The sequence below is a fragment of the Schistocerca americana genome, chromosome 4 (genome assembly GCF_021461395.2).
Source record: "Schistocerca americana isolate TAMUIC-IGC-003095 chromosome 4, iqSchAmer2.1, whole genome shotgun sequence".
Lineage (NCBI taxonomy): Eukaryota > Metazoa > Arthropoda > Insecta > Orthoptera > Acrididae > Schistocerca > Schistocerca americana.
This window is the reverse complement of record NC_060122.1, coordinates 817,723,849-817,742,800: the sequence shown is the minus strand read 5'-3', so window position 1 is coordinate 817,742,800 and position 18,952 is coordinate 817,723,849. Positions and strand designations below refer to the sequence as shown.

At 40.2% G+C, this 18,952-nt stretch overlaps 1 protein-coding gene across 3 annotated transcripts in view; it reads right to left on the bottom strand.

Annotated features, from left to right (window-relative positions):
• LOC124613186 (zinc finger protein 271-like) overlaps positions 1-18,952 on the bottom strand; it is a 107,581-nt gene that overhangs the window by 36,113 nt on the left and 52,516 nt on the right. Inside the window, exon 4 of one of the 3 annotated variants that reach the window (XM_047141834.1) lies at positions 15,944-16,045. The exons of 1 other annotated variant lie outside the window; for it this stretch is intronic. In XM_047141834.1, the coding sequence (XP_046997790.1) occupies positions 15,955-16,045 (91 nt within the window). In that variant the 3' untranslated portion in view covers positions 15,944-15,954. Of the gene's footprint in view, positions 1-14,030; positions 14,147-15,943; positions 16,046-18,952 lie in introns of those variants that run through there. One more of the 3 variants, XM_047141835.1, reaches the window with a different exon arrangement.

The following is an 18,952-nucleotide window of genomic DNA, read 5'->3' as shown; positions in this document are numbered from 1 at the left end:
CAGGGACAAGTCTACTCCATTTTTATTTTGCATAACATTTTCATCTTTGATTCAATTCTGTAACATAATTTGTTTCATGTTACTGATACTGTCCATCTTTTTAAAATATTCACAGAGTGCTTTATTGTCCCTTACACTCCAATCCTCACCTAAGACATGAACTGAACCTAGAGATTTATAAACATTATGGTAATCTTTGGGTGTCAGTATCTCATCTTTCGAAGATGTTTTTCCAAAATTCCAAAGATGCTGTCAGCAGAAAGATATAAGTGGCCCCTTACTGGAAAATATATATGACTTTTTAATGGGATAGTTCTCTTTGAAAATGTCAAAAGATTGAGTTTTTAGCTTAAAATGTTCTCTAGAATGTCTTCTTTATTTTAGAGTTCATCCCAAATTCGCCAGAAACTCCATTGTTGAGGTGATTTGTGACAAAGTGTCTCTAAAAACTGTTAATAGCGAGAAAACAAATAGTCGACATCGCGGCAGCAAGTAATTTCAATTATTGCCCAACAGGCATTATGGAAATTATGAACATGCACAAACTTCAGATCAGACCAACTTCTGCACAAAAGGTGTATCGATCTAGCAGAGCAGGAGACAACAGACGCTGCCAAAGAAGCTCACAGGACTACCTCGGCCACGAAAAAGGTGGGTAGAGGACCTCCTTTTGGATCTGGAAGGATTACTATACAGTCCAGGATCACTGACTAGAGGTCAGAGGACTAACTACAAAAAATGTAGCCAAAAACTTTAAATGTAATTTTCTTGAGACCATATTTTTCAAATTAGTGGTAAACAGGAGCTGATAATAGTATGTACGGTTTTGATCGCAATTTCATGCCAGATTTCTTAATTGAGTTCTCTATCAGTGTGTACAGCCTTTTTCAGTACCCTACAATTTCTATATTCAGTGCATACTTTTGTCTCAGTTTTGTGGGCAGAGAAGATGACATTTGCTTCAAAACGTTACCATTTTGTTACAACTTCATGTGTTTTGATTACCCTATGTATGCTGACAGAAAATATATAAAAAATGACTTATACACAATTATCAAACAATAGAAATTTGAGGTTGGAACATCAATAATATTAAGAAAAGGATAATGATAATATTATGAAAAGGGTAGATTGGTATCATAATATAATGGAGATGTTGAGTCGCAAAGAGCCAAAACAAAAAGACCACTGAACACGAAAGTTTCTGAATAAAAGGCCTTCTTCTGAATTAGACAATGAACACACACACACACACACACACACACACACACACACACACTGCAACTCAACATTTCAGAGTACCCGCAAGACTACTTGGATGCACAGAGTGCGTCAAGAGCTAAATTCCTTATCTATTCCAATTCTCTGAGTGTCCTTCACTCTCTGCAACACTTGTACCCAGCAGATGAAGTATTTCGGGAATATCCAGGACACCCTCCTCCATCTACAATGGCTGGTGAAGGTGGTGTCTTTTTGCTGGGTACCAGGAATATGGGTATTGAAGGCATGAAAGGACAGATGTAGCAGCCAAGAAGGTATGTTGTGATCCTCAGTTATTTCAATGTGCCATCCCCCTGCACACTATCGCATCGCTGTTGAGGTAAGGTACAGAGTCGTGTGTCGATGGGAAGATAAGTGGCTACAAGTGACAGATAATAAGCTGTTTCTAGTAAAGCCCATTACATGGCTGTGGCATATCTCATTTCAACCACAAAGTCAGAATGAGGCCCTCCTTCCTTGCCTTCGGGGAGGCCACAGCCTTGCTCTGGTGCGATGAGCCTCCAATGTGTGGTGCTTATATCATGCAAACGAATGTGGTGAGACGTTTAAGATTTTGTAGGTATTGTGACTTTTCCAACTTTTTCCAAAAATTTTCGGGAGGTGTTCTTAATGTGTTACCAGGGTGATAGGCTCCCCATGTTTTTATATGTAGTCAGCTGGTCATATATCCCTGTGCTGTTGTTTTAGCTCCTCTGTCATTTGCCTTCTGTTTTCATCCCAGATGTAGCACCTTTCACTACTTGTCATTTGTTTTACTGCATGTGAAATGGAGTGTTGTGTGGTTCAATGCGAGTAAGTAGGAGTTGTTGAGTGAGTGTCTTTTTAGCCCTTTACCCATGTTCGTTTCTTTTAATACTTGTAATGGCGCTGATAACCTCGCCGTTGAGCACTTGTAGACCCAAAAACAGCAACTTTATTGCTGTGGAGTCAGATTTTAACAAATCGTATTCACTGATAGTGTAAGTGGCTCCTGAAAACTAGCTGTTGTTTCAATCGTATTCAGTCCTCTGTAGTATGTGTTTCAAACAGTATTGTCTCCAACGTTAATACTGGGTGAAGCTTATTAGTTACTTTGATCAGTTGGTTAATTATAGTTGTCTTTTATTTCTGAATCATGTGTAAGGGAACAGTTTCTTCAAATGTGGAGCAAGAAATTGCTGTAGGTGATGATTCAAGATGAAGCTGAAAGAGGAAAAAGTAAACCAATCACGCTCATCAACTTAAATGTGAGGAAAGGTACCAAAAAAAAAAAAAATAAACTTCAAAAATAATACTGGGATTGTAGATCTTGCTACAAACACTAATTTGATGCTGCCAAAATTTTAACAAATGGTGTTATCCTCTAATTTAATACACTACCAAGTCGACATTCAGGTTTATGACTCGCTCCCTTTATTTTCTGTACGGACTCCAACAAAGATCCTGATATAACCCTGTTCACATTACCATTCTAGTGAAACAGAAGGACATTTTCATTGCTGTAATGTACCTGCACATTTTCTACTAAAGGACAAAAATAATGTATTTGGAGCTCTAAACAAAAGTGAACAGGATCTGAACGTTCCATTAAAGATTCACGTTCCTGCACCAAAGAGATGCCGCCAAAGAGCTGGTAGCAGGAAACCTGCATCAGTTATCAAAGTAAAATTGCTAATCAGTTATTGGTGGTGGAGGATGTAAATAATGCAGAGGGGGTGACCACAAGAAAGCAAAGTATGCATCCAAGGGAGAGAAGGTTATTAGTTTCATTGCAAGCCTAAACAGTAGGGAGAGCCATATTCTAGGAATAGGAGACAGCAGTTGTACATTTCTTCAGAGCTGAGCATCAGTAAGTTGTCTGAAATGTAGAATGCAAGTGCGTGAAGTGAATTACAAGTAAAAAAAATTGGTTCTCCCAGCAAATATTCAGTTCAAAATTTAACTTAGGTTTCTAATACCTGCCTCAGACACTTGTATTTACTGCCTTAAAATTTCTCATAGATTGGCTACAGTTGCTCAAAATGAAAAAGCCCAACTTACTAATGCGGATGCTCATGCAGTAAGGGCAAAAACTTGTCATTAGTTTACGAGGGTGAAGCCCCATAATTCAACAACCATCATCTTTGATATGCAGCAGATACATGTTCTACCAGTGAGGCATATTATTCACTTCAAATAAACCATAACACTCTCTGTGTAAGACACACACACACACACACACACACACACACACACACACACACACAATAAAAATCTACCCTTCTGTGCCTGGACAGTAAATCAGGCTGGCAGAGGTTCTGTTGAGGTGTCTTCAGCCCTGTGTGATTTTCTATAACATTTTGAGTTCTCTATTGAGAATGATAGCTTGAGACTTTTTCCAGATGGCTGTGGAAGGCAAAATAAGAATGCCTATGTGGTACAAACAAGATTTTCTTTCTTCTTATAAAATCTCCTTGGCAGCTTAAGGATACAGGATACTTATAAATGGTGGAAAAAATCGAAATTTTTTAAAATGATTTTATTAAATTCTGTAGTCTTTCCTGATTACATTGATATATAAATTAATGAAAAATGAATATAATAGAGGGAAACATTCCACGTGGAAAAAATGTATCTAAAAACAAAGATGATGAGACTTTCCAAACAAAACCGCTGGCAGGTCGATAGACACACAAACAAACACAAACATACACACAAAATTCTTTTGGTTGCGAAAGCTAGAATTTTGTTTGTATGTTTGTGTTTGTTTGTGTGTCTATCGACCTGCCAGTGCTTTTGTTTGGTAAGTCTCATCATCTTTGTTTTTAGATATATTAATGAAAAATGATTTATACATACCAAATTTTAAAGTTACGGTCATTCATGCTGCCACGCCCCCTTTATTTCTGTTACAGAAACCAGTATTATTTCGAAAAGAACTTTGAACTTTCTGTTTCAACTATTATACGTGTAATACATTGTATATGTTGGTAACAGTGCATGTTTCTAGTGTCTGTAAATGATTATCTTTGCTAGTATTTACTTTTGTTTCACTGAGGCAGTTTTTTCATGTGTTACTGAATGTGTGTTGCCCAAGTGCTACATATATTGTGGAAGTATGTATCCTTTAGAGTGCAATAAATATGAACTATGCTACACATCAAGAAATTCAATAAAAGGAAATTCCGTGGTAACCAGTTCACAAACAATGCAAGCCACACTGTTGAAAGTAACCTATGTATCATTTTTTCAGGGAAGAAACTCCCACATGGCACGCCTCCTGGTGATACAAATTTTTGTGTTAACAATGACGCTGTTTGTAGTGGATTTGTTGTTGTTGATGTGGGCATCTTATCTACCTCAAAAATGACTTCGAACACTGTGCATAATTCATATGATGTGAATTTGAAGTTAGTGTATGCAATGCGTGCAATAGGAAAAGGAAAAAAGGCTGCTCAAACGTTTTGCGGTTTGATGGACCTTCTTCTCCTCCTCCCAGTATGTTCAGCAAGTACACAAAAATACTTTTAGGTGCCTTGGCGGTTGTGTCTAAAGCATCTATGAAAAGTGCAGTAGAAGAAACTGTAAATATTAGTGGAATCTGGGACACTGCTGTTGCATTTGATGGAACATGGCAACATCAAGAACATCATTCCTTGTATGGTGGTGTAAGTGCTACTTCTCTGGAGAATGGAAAAGTTGTTGATGTTGAGTGCTTATCTAAATACTGCCACACCTGCCATGGCAACACTGAAGGACATATTGAACATCAGTGTTCTAAGAATGATGATGGTTACAATGGAGGTATGGAGTGTGATGGAGCTCTAAAAATGTTTCAGAGGTCGGTGCCCTTTTATAATGCTAGATATACGAAGTACCTAGACGATGGGAACTGTAAAGCTTTCAATAAAATTAATGAGTTCATTGTTTATGGTGATACCTTACCTGAAGATTACTGACACTGTCCACTGTGAGGGGTCATGGTGGACAGCGTCAGTAATCTTCAGGTAAGAGAGCCTTGCTGACCCATACACTGTGCATCCATAGTCTAGCTGTGGATGCGTGAAGGCCCTATAAAACCAGAGCAGATGTGCCCTGTCTGCTGCCCAAGACCTATAGCTGAGGCATTTTATGGTACTCAGTGCCTCTTGGCCTCTGGCCTTCAGGTCTCTCAGATGTGGTACCCACAACAGTTTGAAGTAAAAAATGAAGCCCACAAACCCCAGTGATTCTTTAAAATGTAGAATGGTGTCCCTCATATGCAAGCCAGATAAATTTAAAAAATGGTGAGAATGATTAAAATGGGTACACACACACACACACACACACACACACACACACACACACACACACACACACACACTTATCTGCAGAAAACTGAAAACCTGTGGTTGTAGCCCGCTCCTCTACCTGGCACACTGTAAGTTGCAACAGATGCGTCGCTGTTGCAACAATTGAAGAGGAACAGGAAACAGACAATTTGTGACAAACAAAGAGCACTGTACAGGTCTCCTTATTGTAGATTTGATACTGTTTATGACCATGGCAAAGAGGGTAACACCTAAAACATTACCCTGAGGAACACCAGTCTTCTGCTGAAAACAATTTGACAGCACGTTACCAACTCAGGACCTAAAAAAGCTCTTATAGGGAAGACAGTATGACAATGGGGAGGGGGCCACAAAAGCCCAATTGATGGCATTGCAGGAGAATATTGTGTCTCCAAGTAGTGTCACACACCTTACTGATAACAAAAAATTTGCAGTGACTGTAATGTTTACATTAGAAAGCTTGCTGAATAGCTTCCTCTAGTAGGGTAAGGTTGTCAACAGTGGGCCAAAATCTTTGGAATACACACTCAGAGCGACTAAGGAGTTGCCTGGTTTCCAACAACCAGACAAGACAACAGTTAACCATTCACTCCACACACTCTCGAACACAGTTTGTTAAGACGATACTCCGGTAACTACTGTGACTGTGACCCTTGTTTGGTTTGAGGAGAGGTATCAAAGTTGCTCTCTCGATAATTTGGGACAGTGACCTGTGTGCCATAGCTAATAAAAACATTCGAGGAGGATTTCTTTTGACAATGCTGGCAAATGTCAAAGCATGCAGTATTGGATTTGCTCATGACCAGGTGCAGTATCACAAGTCCCAGAAAGTGCCGATTTTAGCTACTACATGGAGAAAGGACAGTTGTAAAACTAAGAATTTTGGGCTCTGAAGTCTAACTTGCCCCTCTCTGAAGTCGCATGGTAGCAGCAAAATGCAAAATCCTGACTGGCATTGAGAGTAGTCACTGCATAATACTCTGCCATCATCTGAGCCATGTCTCTGAGTATTTGTAAATGACTTTGTTTACTGGATATCCTCCTGATGGCTTCCCATACTTGTAGAATACGTGGAACAACTGATGGTGTCCAGGAACACTTGGCATGACCTTTTCTTGCTCTCCTTAATCACACATCGAGCCTCGGGTCTCGTGATCTGAAAGGCTGTGAGATTGTCTGCTGTTGGGCAGTACTTAAACCGTCGAAGATCTGCGTGCGTGTCCTGGATTGCCGATCGGCATGCACCGGATCACCAAGATGACCTGGAGACTTTGGGGTGTTTAAGTCACCGGCATGATGAATCACTCATATAATGTGGTTCACCCATTCCTGACTACTTTTGCACTGTTCAAACACAGCCAGCTGACTGAACAATGTCCAGTTAGCATTGCTGACCACCCATTCAGGTGGCTTCTGTTCAGGTAATGTTCCACCCAATAGGTGATTCCGGAATACGAAGTGGTTGTCAGTGACTTCCCAATGAACAGAGTTCGCGAGGGGTGGAGAGCAGAAAGAGCAGTCAGTGGCTGAGAATGACCTAGTAGCAGCACAGAAATGAGTGGCAGCACCTGTGTCGAGGGTGCATAGCTCACGAGACATCACGAGGCTTCCAGAACCCGATCCAGAGGGCAAGGAGATGTTGAGCCCCACAAGACATGATGGGCATTGAAGTCTCCCTGTAGGAGAAATGGTCAGGAGAATAGTTCTCTAAGATCTGCAAAAGCCTGAAGTCTATTGTATCTTGTGGAGATAAATACAGCAAGCAAATAGTGATCCTCAGACACATGTGAATTTCAAGTGCAACTGCTTGCAGGTCAGTAGCCAGGGGAAGATCAGAGGAGTGATGTGGATAACTGACAAACACAGCAACCATTCTCTTTGCTCTTTCTCCTGTCAGGTCATCCTTATTATAGAGCGTATAGCTCTGTAGTACAGGGGCATCAGTCACTTTAAAATGAGTCTCCTGCAAACACAAGCACAGATGGCATTATGTTAGGAGTTTTAGTTCCTCCACATGTGTCCTGCACCCAATAATGTTCCTGTGTAGGGTGGGAGCCATGTACCATGGGGGTAGCACTTTCATCCTGACTTTCTGCCGGGGAGGGGAACCTGCAATGCATGGAGACTCAGTCTTGGAGCAAGATGATTGCCCCAGTCAGACATAAAAGGACCATCACCTCCAAAGAAGATTCGAGAGAGACGTCCGAGAGGATGACATTGACATAATCAGACTGTGCTCTTCTTGTCTCCGTCAATGGGCAACTTTTGACTTTCACTTTGATTTTTATGGTCTGGGGAGGGTTTGGTGCCACAACTGCAAGAGTTGTATGGGCAGCACTGGACAGTGGTCAAGACTGGATCTCTGGAGGGGCAGGGAGTTCCACAAAGTCAGCAATCATGGCCTTTTCTGAAGTTCTGGGGGAGGGGCACATTTTGAAGTGAACCCTAGAGCAGTTTACACACTTTGGAGAAGATAAACAACAAAGTCCATCATGGGCAGCTTTACCACATTCGCTACAAGTGTCCTCTCTCTTGAAACCAAGAGTAGTGTGCCAGAATTTCTGGCATTTAAAATGACGAATTGGGTTGGGGAAATATGGCCAGACACTCAGACAAAGGAAATCTGCCTTAACATTATTAAATGTAAATATAAAGTATAAAATAGTCTGATCTGACAAGATTGCCATCCAAATTTTTTATGGTGTTTTGAACGTCAGCAATGCCTTCCGGGGACCACTCAGCTTTCTGCTCTTCTTGGGGAATGCCAGACAGATCCCTGCAAGTTACACCTTTGATTTAGTTCAAGGTGTTGCGCAGTTCATAGTTTTCTGCAACTTGTTGGGACCTTGACATTTCGAACTACTAGGTCCCATTTTTCAACCAGTTAACAGATTTTAAGATTCCGGCAATGCCCTCTAAACGTTTTTGTGTGTAGAATGGTGACACTTTATCCAAGCTGTCCTCTTCCCGTTTAACTATTATAAACACAGTCTGACAACCAGCAAGCATTCTGTTACTATTAACTGAGTCTGGAGGAGTGGCTACTCGAGCCATCTTGTAAGGACTGGGTGTGGTACTTACCAGTAGCCCACCCATTCCACTGGGAGGAGGATGAGAAAATTTCGAGTGTTCCATCTCGGTCCCATGAGCAGCTAGGGAAACAGACGTGCCTTATGTAACTGAGATGTGGCAGGTCAAAAGCCATGCATCTCATTAGTGCACAACACACTTTGAGATTGAGGGTTTTTTTATTTTTATTTTTTATAGAGGGTTTTATCATCCTCGTGATCCAGGCGGACAAGTCAAGATCCCTGTTTCCTGTGACACACAATGTACCACCACCACGCTGTACACTGGTTGCTGAAGCACGCCCAGAGCTTATGGTGACAGCGAACTGGCAGCTGTTACCAGCCCCGGTTCAGAAACCCCAGGGGTCACAGCATGAAAGACCACTGCAGAAACTACATGAAAATGTATCAAGCTTAATTTTGTCTGTTGAGGGACATAATGTGATTTGAAATGATGCTCCAGAATGTCGCATCTTGTTACACCTGCCCCTAGTGGTGGTTGGTGTATATTACCACACAGTATTTTTATATACATAATGAGTCACTTTTATACAAAATTTCATTGAAACTGCTCAACAAATTCTTGATTTAAGATTCTATGTCATCCATTTTCATCCCCACTTCTATGTCTGGTAGTTGATTCTTACCTCCACAGAAACTTTTGTAAGCGTGAGCACAACACCACCCCGAAGTTGCATCGTAATCGATAAATGGTATAGGAAAGCATTGAAAGTGAACAAACAAATATTAATTTTCATATATCAGATACAGACTTGTCAATATCTACCCCTTGACAGCCAAGCACACTAATATGCCACTTCAAGGGTTCAAGGAGGTGACTCAGCCCCAGATAGAATTTGCCTCGTGGATTAACGAAGAGGGCTGGTGTGTGGCCAACCTGGATATGGTTTTTAGGTGGCTTCCCACATTCAACTAGGTAAATACCAGGCTGTTACTCACATTCTACTCCAGATAAGTGCAACGCAAACATTTATAAAACATTCTCACACTTAAACAGGCAATTTACCCTAGACAAAGACACATGGGGCACACGGATTCTGCCCCAGGGGAAATAGTGGTGTTAGGAAGGGTATGTGGCCACTAACCGTCACTAACAATTCCAAAACCCATATAAAATGCTGACTAGATACAGAAACAGAAAAAGTTGAAGAAGAAGAAGAAGAAGAAGAAGAAGAACACAGACAGGCAGATTTGCCAATATCTAATTGAAGCTGATAAGGTGAATTTCTTCCACAGAACTGAAGAATTTTGGCATGGCTTTTGACTTCTTGGATTTGAACTGATATTCTGTTCTTATCTTTATGGGGAATATCTGCAGGTGTTGAAAGCAACCAGTGGGGGCAGTGTGCACTTTCTAGTCGCACGGTCAGACCTGGGAACTTTCTGGAAAGTAGTTTAATCACTACAGGGCATTTATCAGTGGTACTGGAATAGTGACAGTCTAGCAAATCAATGCTAAACTGAGACCTCCATTAGCACAGTTTTTTAACCATATCAGTGCTGAGGGTTAATCTTGGTCCACCAAAAAACATCTCCTTCACATAATTTGTCTTGCACATTACTAAGAGTGCACGGGTTCTGGCTCTGGATGTAAGCAAGACTGAGTGATGCTGTGAGGCCCTGATGGTGAGATGTGAATGTTTCAAATCGCATGAGAGCAATGATAAGAAAAAACATTATACTATTAAGCAGCTTGAAATGAAACTGGAATATAGTATGAGTAATGGGCAACACAAATGTGGTGAAAAGAACAGGAAAATGATTGAACAAGTGCTGGAAACTGTTATAGTGCAGAGAAATAAAAAAATAAAAAAGGGAAAGGAACAGTTCATAATGGAATGGTTTCTGTCCGTCAAAAACTGTACAAAGTGTATATGCGGGCAAGGAAAAAAATTCCTGGGTTTTTCCTGGGTTTCCCAGTTAAAGAATAAACTTTCTCCCAGATGAAAATACACTTTTCCAGTATTAAGTGACAGTATACTTTCCCTCGGGATCTTAAAACTTATCAATCCTTTGAATGGTTAAGGTTTTATACACCAGCGTAGAACCTCCTGCCACTTTAGGAAACGAACCCCAGAAAATGCGTTTTGGAAAGATCTTTGATTTGCAGCACCATGTACGCAACATATTTTTGTATTACAAAAGAATACAGTCAGTTTCTGCCAAACACAGAACATTAGTTTCCGAAGCATTGAAATCGAGATAGCCATGAGCTTTTGTAAGCCGATCATAGCTCATGTCACATGATCTCACCAGCCGATGATAGCAGATATTAATCGCGTTTACATGGGGCTCCCAAAACCTGATTTCGTAAATTGGTCTTCAAATACCACTCCTGGGTGGTCATGTAAACACTTCAAAATCGATTCTGGAAATCCGCTTCTGTTTGCCGGTTTTCCAGTTCCGCAATCAATTTTCGCTGCCATGTAAACGCAGCCGGTATTGAAACATACTTGGTCTGTCAGGTTTAGTCTTGTTTTTAAAAATTTCGGCTAACATTGATGGAGTGGCTTTTTGTACGGTGAAGGATAAGTAGATATATTAAACTGAAGGTGTATACACCTCATCTATAAAAAAACTGAAGAGAAATAGCAATTGTGCAGACTAAATCATAAGCTACATCTGCTGTTTTCCAGGAGCCGTATTTAGCTGGGCTAGAATATCCGCTTCAGACCTTAACATGTAAACACAACAGCGAAAAACGGTTTCCGAAATTCAGTTTTCGTCTTTCGGAAGATGTGTCGTACGTAAAAGTACTGATTCAGAGCATAGCACATGTGATGTAGTCAGCCTACAGCAACATCAATGTTAAGTAGCGTGAACACACAAATAGGAAGAGTTAATAGTTTAAATTAATGTACATAGTGTAACTATATTATATGTGACAAGGTGTCACATATAATATTTGTCTTTTTTGCGAGCGTTACACTTCGATATATCACACAAATGTGCCAGTAAAAGTTTAAGTAATGACGTAAATATCTGCTCTTCTGGACTCAAAATTCTTCTAAGAGGCTGGCCCTCAAAGTGTTTAGCTGTAAATGAAAACCAAATGCTCTGTGATTTAAAAAAAATCAAAGCATGTTTGCACATGTAACATAACTCATATTGTTTATAATTAAATGTACTTTGAACGTAACGCTTTTCAAAAGACCAACTGCATTATTTTCGCGCAACCTGTTAGAATTCGTTTCAGCAGTTGTCAGAGAGCACCAGAAAATGGCGTTACCGTTACTGCGAAGCCACGATGACGTAGGTAGCCCATATGTTCGTACACATATGACATTAAGAGATCTTATATTACATCATAAACGAAAGAGCAGATCAGAGGATTCTCCTAGAGGATAGGAATTTCGTATACCATACTAAAATCTGTAATTCAGCTTAAAGAGCACATTCGTATGTCCGGATTCAAAAGAAGTAGGCCCCAAGCTGATATTAAACTTTTCAGTGTGGTTTTCAGAATGCAAATTTTTTTGAAGTACCAGTACTGTATTATCTTATGTTCAGTTCTATGGCATAATGCCATATGTCACAAAAGATAACAATGTGCACTTGAAAGTCTGCAAACAGTTGACACTAGCCATTAGTGTTTCAAATAAATTGACAGCCTCTGCAGAAAAAATTAGACAATTTTTTTTAGCAAATCGACAAAAATAACTTCATTGTTCTGCAAGGCAATTAATACCCGACTGCCAAAAACCTGGAAATAAAATAAAATCAGAAAACTGAGACTAATATCATATTTTAGCCTTCCATAACTATGTTAATATTTTAATTCACTTTATCGCTCCCGGCCACACAAATCCGTTTTGTTTTTTAAAGCTGTAAACCAAGAGGAAACAGCAAACTAAATGTAAACATGGTTCATGCGGAGACAACTCAGACTGCTCTGTGCATGTGCGAATCTGGCAGCTTGGGTGCACCAGAAAAATGTTTCCTGGTAGCATCTGGTTGCTTGTTGCTACTGCTGATACAGCTTGTGTCTAGTTACCTTGGATACAGCTAACAGCCGCACTTCAAGTGGCCAGAAGCATGAGAAGGTACTGCTCATACGCGACTCAACTGCGCATGCGCATAAGCCCACTGGCAACTTCTCAAACGAACCTAATGTTAACTGTTGTGACGTCACGTCCATCGGAAGCAGTTTGTTGTTATGAATTATTGCATAGTCTTCACTCTAAAGCCTTCGACACATTTTGCTGTTGGCAGGCGCTTGTGTGTGCAGCGTATCTCGTTGCTGTAAATGGCGCACCATCTTTGCAACTTAAGTTTTATTTATTTTATTCCTCGTTTAGTTTTATTGCTGCAGTATTATATTGCAGTAACGGGCTAAAGTAAAATTCTTTGTTAGAGTATCAGTTTTTACCGGTCAAAACTACAAAAATTTAATTGAAAACTAAAACAACGAAAAATTCCCAGAATTCTTAAAAATTGCTGGGTTTTCCCCAGTTTTCTCCCAGATGGAAAAATTCCAGTGTTTTTCCCAAATTTCCCAGAGCGTATACACCGTGACTGTATGAACATCTTAGAATTATTCATAATACAATGTGCGGGAAGAGAGTCAGTGAGGTTTCTCGGTTGAGGATCCACGGCATGAACAGTGAGAACGAGGTGGTCCCACAAATTCTTGACTCGATTTTAATATGGGGAGTTTGATGGCCAGGGGAGCACGGTAAACTCATCCTGGTGCTCTTCAAACTGCAGACGTACACTGCAGTCTGTGTGACGCTCTGTTATGCCATCGGGCATAGGAAAAAACAAATTGCATGTACGTGTGGACATGGTCCCCGAGGATAGATGCATTCTTGTGTTGATCCACTGTGACTTCCAGAATGACGGGATCACCCAGGGAACACTATGAGGACATTTCCCATGATATAGTGATGGGACAACCAACTGCTTTCAACAATCAATTGGCCAGTCAATTGTTTTTTCAATCAGTCGAATGAAACTAATCTGCGGCCATGTTAATCTCCAGGTTTGAGTGGTTTCACCTAGTATGAGATGATGTTTTCACTCAGTCTCTGGGTTTGAGTGATTTCACTTATATATTTTTTCACCCTTTTCCTTCCTTGGGGGTAGCGGGGCAGTGGCAGCAACAGTCGCCGTTGGGGTGGGTGCAAGATGATGTCACCGTACGTAGTCTATCCCGGCTGCTGTCAGGGCCAGGGTCGCAGCTGGTGTGAGGAGGTGGTGCGGTGCCCCGTCCGAGCACGACACTGCCGGCATCTGTGCTATCGATGGCTGGCTACCTCCTCCCACCGTTGCCCTGGCCATGGCCCTGACAGCAACAGGATGGTAGGATGCTGATGTGGAGTGTGTGGAGACTAGATTGATATGATTTTTTAATTAATGCACATCATCACAGCTTTTCAGTAAAACAGAACGCAAAAAGTCACAAAAATCTGGCAATGTTCCTTTCTTCTTCATGTACCCCTAAGAGCACTTCTATGCTTGTTCAGCTTAGTTACACGGTATTTGTACCTGGAACAATTTAACGCACAGCAACCTATTTGTCAGTTTTAAATGGTAAAAAGAATAATCAGTGTTTCAGTACATTATTAAATGAATACACATACTGCTTATTTTAATTTTGGAAAAGCCAATTAAATGTCCACGCACTCACCACAGGGCAACCCTCTGGGGGGTATGTGTACCCAGTTTGTATCGTATACTGCTGCTTTATTTCACCTGATCAAAGTACTACAGACTGGTTCCTCTCATAAGAATAACTGGACAACTGTGTCAACTAAACTACTAAACAGTACTTTCAGCTGAATGCACGAATCAATACATGCTTCAGCTGACAGAAAAACTAAAGACTGGTTTCACTTGAAAAGAAAGAAGGAATGACTCAGTCAGTACGCAAAACATCACCGGATTGTGTCAACTGTTTTCATTCGGATGCTAACAGAGACTCGTTTCGTGCGAAAGAAATGAATGAATAATAATTCAGCTCATACATAAAAATACATCCGACTGTGTCAATTGTTTCCATTTGGTTGCTCCCATAGATTGTTTCACTTAAAAGAATGAATGAACAATTCAACCGACATGTAAAGCTACAACCGAATGAATCGATTGTTTTCCAGCAACTGACTGAATTGATTGTTTTCCAGCAACCGACTGAATCTATTTTTTTCATCTGGTTATTTTCATTACTAGCAGATCGTGATGCTCCCTCCTCCAGCCCCTTTGCTTTCAGACATTCATGCCGTACACAACAACAGCCATCTGCCTGATGCAGCATAAAATGTGATTCGTCTGAAAAGCATCCCTGTCGACACTCAGTGGACATCCACTTTCGGTATTGGTGTGTCAAATTCCAACTTTCATTGTCGACAAACAGCGGTCACCACGGGTGCATGAACTAGGCACCTGCTGTGGAGGCCTGTATGCAGCAACGTTCACTGAATGGTCACTGAGAAGACCCTGCTGGAAGCCCCTCGGTTCATTTGGGTGGTCAGTTGCACAACAGATGCACGTCTATTCCATCGTTCACACTTATCGTCTTCTACAGCCCGTGACGCACCACAGATGCCTCGGCACTGGTTTTTGATAGCACCATTTTACCATGCACGATATATTTTAACCTTGGCAGAATCTGAACAATTTACAAACTTAGCCATTTCAAAAATACTTCCACCCTTGGCCTGAGACCCTATGGTCATGCCGTTCTGGATGTCAGATAAATAGCTCCAGTTCTGCATTACGGCAACGACTGCACTGTTTCCTCCGTCCCCTGACACTGTTTCTATACCTTCCATTGCTAGTACTGTCACCTGCCACCTGTGAGTGGTTATTGCACGCTGATGTTGAATATAGGGAGTGGTCACATTCATATGACCATGTACATTGCCCAGGATAAAATCTGAAATGAAGGAGGAGGAGGAGGAGGAGATGAAGAAGATGATGGTGGTGATGGTGGTGATTGCCCAAAATTTGAAACAGCAAATATTAGGAGCAGTTAGTAAACAGGAAACTATTTTTGCAAACCTTGAAAATAAAAGCACTGTTTACTGGAACTGAGTGTTAGCCAACAAACAAGTGGATGGCATTGTAATTGATAAAATAGTCGCAATGTATCTGGTTCTAGAACTGTTAGGACAAATCAAAGCAGAGTGACTTAACACCCTGAAATAGGAACAAAAAATCTGGCAATGACAAACCAAAGCAGGAAAAAGACATCCACTGATTGCTATCCCAAATGACACTGAGGCAATAACAGTCAAGACTAATATGAAGTGAGATAAATATTTCTCAGAAGCATTGAATACTTACTGTGAGGTCAGTCAATACGAAGTGCTACTAGGAAATTTCATCCTGGGAATACAGAAACAGCATACCGAATAGGAGAACAAAGAAGTTCCAGATGGGTCTGTTCTGGAATGAAGTTAGAAGGGTCTTTAAATACACAAATAATCAAATGATAAGACAGTAATTAATTCCCAAAACCAAAGTTAATCACAAAGAACAGATAATACCCATTTTGTAGCCAGATGAGGAAATATCCAGTCTTTATGTCGCTTTTTCGGTATTTTAAGTCTGAGAAGGGCAACTACTGTTGAAGTCACAGATATGAAGCTGCAGATAACAATGGGAACTGGTATAGTATTTCATCCTTTGAAGAATACAGCAACAGAAAAGATATCAATTGGCTTTCTAGGGTATACTGGACATGCATTGCAGAAGAATGTGTTGAAAATAAGAATGGCAGCACCATAATCAGCCTCAAAGTGAACAGCGGCTTAGAAACTTGAGAGTGCCCAGAATATTATGCTAAGGACATCTTAAATAAAAATGGGCACGGCCATATTGATATAGGAATAGGGAATAAGTGAACTGTTCTGTTAATAAGTCAAGTACCAGGGACACTTAAAGAGACAATTTAAAGAGAAGATGATAACATTTTCTAGGTGGTTGTGTTTGAATTACATGTACTGGTGAAAACTTTTAAAATGCCACTGCTATAAGCAGGAAGCATATGCAATAGATGAAAGAAGACTTGGGTTTTACATTCTGTCAGAGAGGAGAAGACCAGAAAGGCTCCATTAACCACAGCATGACGAGAACAATGCAGAAAGCTGGTCACATTATTTTCGAAAGTACCATTCTGATACTCTTATCACTTAAATAAGAGAAACCATGTAAGACCTAACTCTGGACTACTGGATTGAAATTTTCATCTCGCTTCTCCCACATGTGCCCAGTGTCTTCAGCACTATACCATTTAGCTTGGCAGTGCAGGGTGTTGCATAATAAGAAAGCAGTTAAATAAGGAAAGAAAAAATCTTTTTTTCCCTCATGGAAGAATTTTACTGGTCATTATTCTTTATACCAAACAGGCCATAATGTTTTTATCTCTGTATAATCTCACAGACAAGTTTATTCATGATGAATGCATTTTCATGTTTTTTAATGAGGGAGAAATAACAGTGTTGCTCTTGTGAATGTATGTTGTAAGCAATATTTTAAAATATAGTGTAATGAGATTCAAAAGGAATTCCGTATTACTTATTTCACGATTGGTCCTACTGCTTCAGATACGAGTCTCCACATGGCGAGAAAGAAAAGAAAAAGCAATGAGAGATCATATGGACAGCTGATTGTGCACGAAATACTACAATAACAGAGAATGAGGTCTCCAAATTACGTGGCTTGCTGAACCTACATCCACATCTATATGGATACTCTGCAAATCACATTTAAGTGCCTGGCAGAGGGTTTATTGAAGCACATTCACAATAATTCTCTATTATTCCAATCTTGTACAGTACGTGGAAAAAACGAACACCTGTATCTTTCTGTTAGGGCTCTGATTTCCCTTATTTTGTTACGATGATCGTTCCTCCCTATTTTGGTCGGCATGTTTTATTTATGTCCACCCCGAATCCTGTATCATTTCAGTGACACCCTCACCCCTATTTCATGATAATACAAAATGTGCTGCCCTTCTTTGAACTTTCTCTATGTACTCCGTCAGTCCTATCTGGTAAGGATCCCACACTGCGCAGTAGTATTCTAAAACAGGCCGTATGAACATAGTGTAGGCACAGCCAATAAAACATAGTCTTTAGTTTGCCTTGCCCACAACGTTTTCCACGCGTTTTCTCAAATTTAAATTGTCCGTAATTGCAATTCCTAGGTATTTAGTTGAATTTACAGCCTTTAGATTTATCGTGTAACCGAAGTTTAACATATTCCTTTTACCACTCATGAGGACGACCTGACACTTATCGAAATTTAGGGTCAATTGCCAATTTTTGCACCATACAGATATCTTTCCTAAATCATTTTGGCAACTTGTTTGGATTTTCTGGTGACTTTACTGGTCAATAAATGACAGCTTCATCTGCAAACAACCTAAGACGGCTGCTTGATTGTCTAGTAAATCATTTATACAGAGAAGGAACACCAAAGGGCCTATGACACTACCTCGGGGAACGCCACAAATCACATCTGTTTTACTCGATGGCTTCCTATCAATTATAAAAGAACTGTGACATCTTTGACAAGAAATCACGAATCCAGTCATATAACTGAGACAAAGTTCAATAAGTATGCAATTTCACTAAAAGCTGCTTGTGTGGTACAGTGTCAAAAGCCGTCTGGAAACCTAGAAATACGGAATCAATTTCAAATCCCTTGTCAGTTGCACTAACACTTCATCTGAGTAAAGAGCTAATAATGTTTCACAAGAACTATGTTTTCTAAATCTATGTGGACTGTTTTCTAAATCTATGTTGACAGTGTGTCAATAGACCATTCTCTTTGAGGTAATTCAAAATGTTCGAACACATTATATGTTCAAAAATCCTGCTGCATATTGACGTTAATGATATGGGCCTGTAATTTAGTGGATTACTCCTAATACCTTCCTTGAATATTGGTGTAATCTGTGCAATTTTCAATATTTGTGTACGTATCTTTCATCAAGTGAATGGTTGTATATGATTATTAAGTATGGACTTGTTATATCAGCATACTCTGAAAGGAACCTAACTGGTATACAGTCTGGACTGGAAGACTTGTTTTTGGTAAGTGATTTAAGTTGCTTCACTACTCTGAGGACACCAACTTCTACGTGAACTCATTTTGACAGCTGTTATTGATTTGAATTCTGGAATATTTACTTAATCTTCTTAGGCGAAGGAATTTGGAAAGCTGTGTTTAGTAACTCTGCTTTAGCAGCACTGTCATCAACAGTATTTCCATTGCTATGGTGTAGAGAAGGCATTGATTGTGTCTTGCCCCTAGCATACTTCACATATGACCAGAACCTCTTTGGAT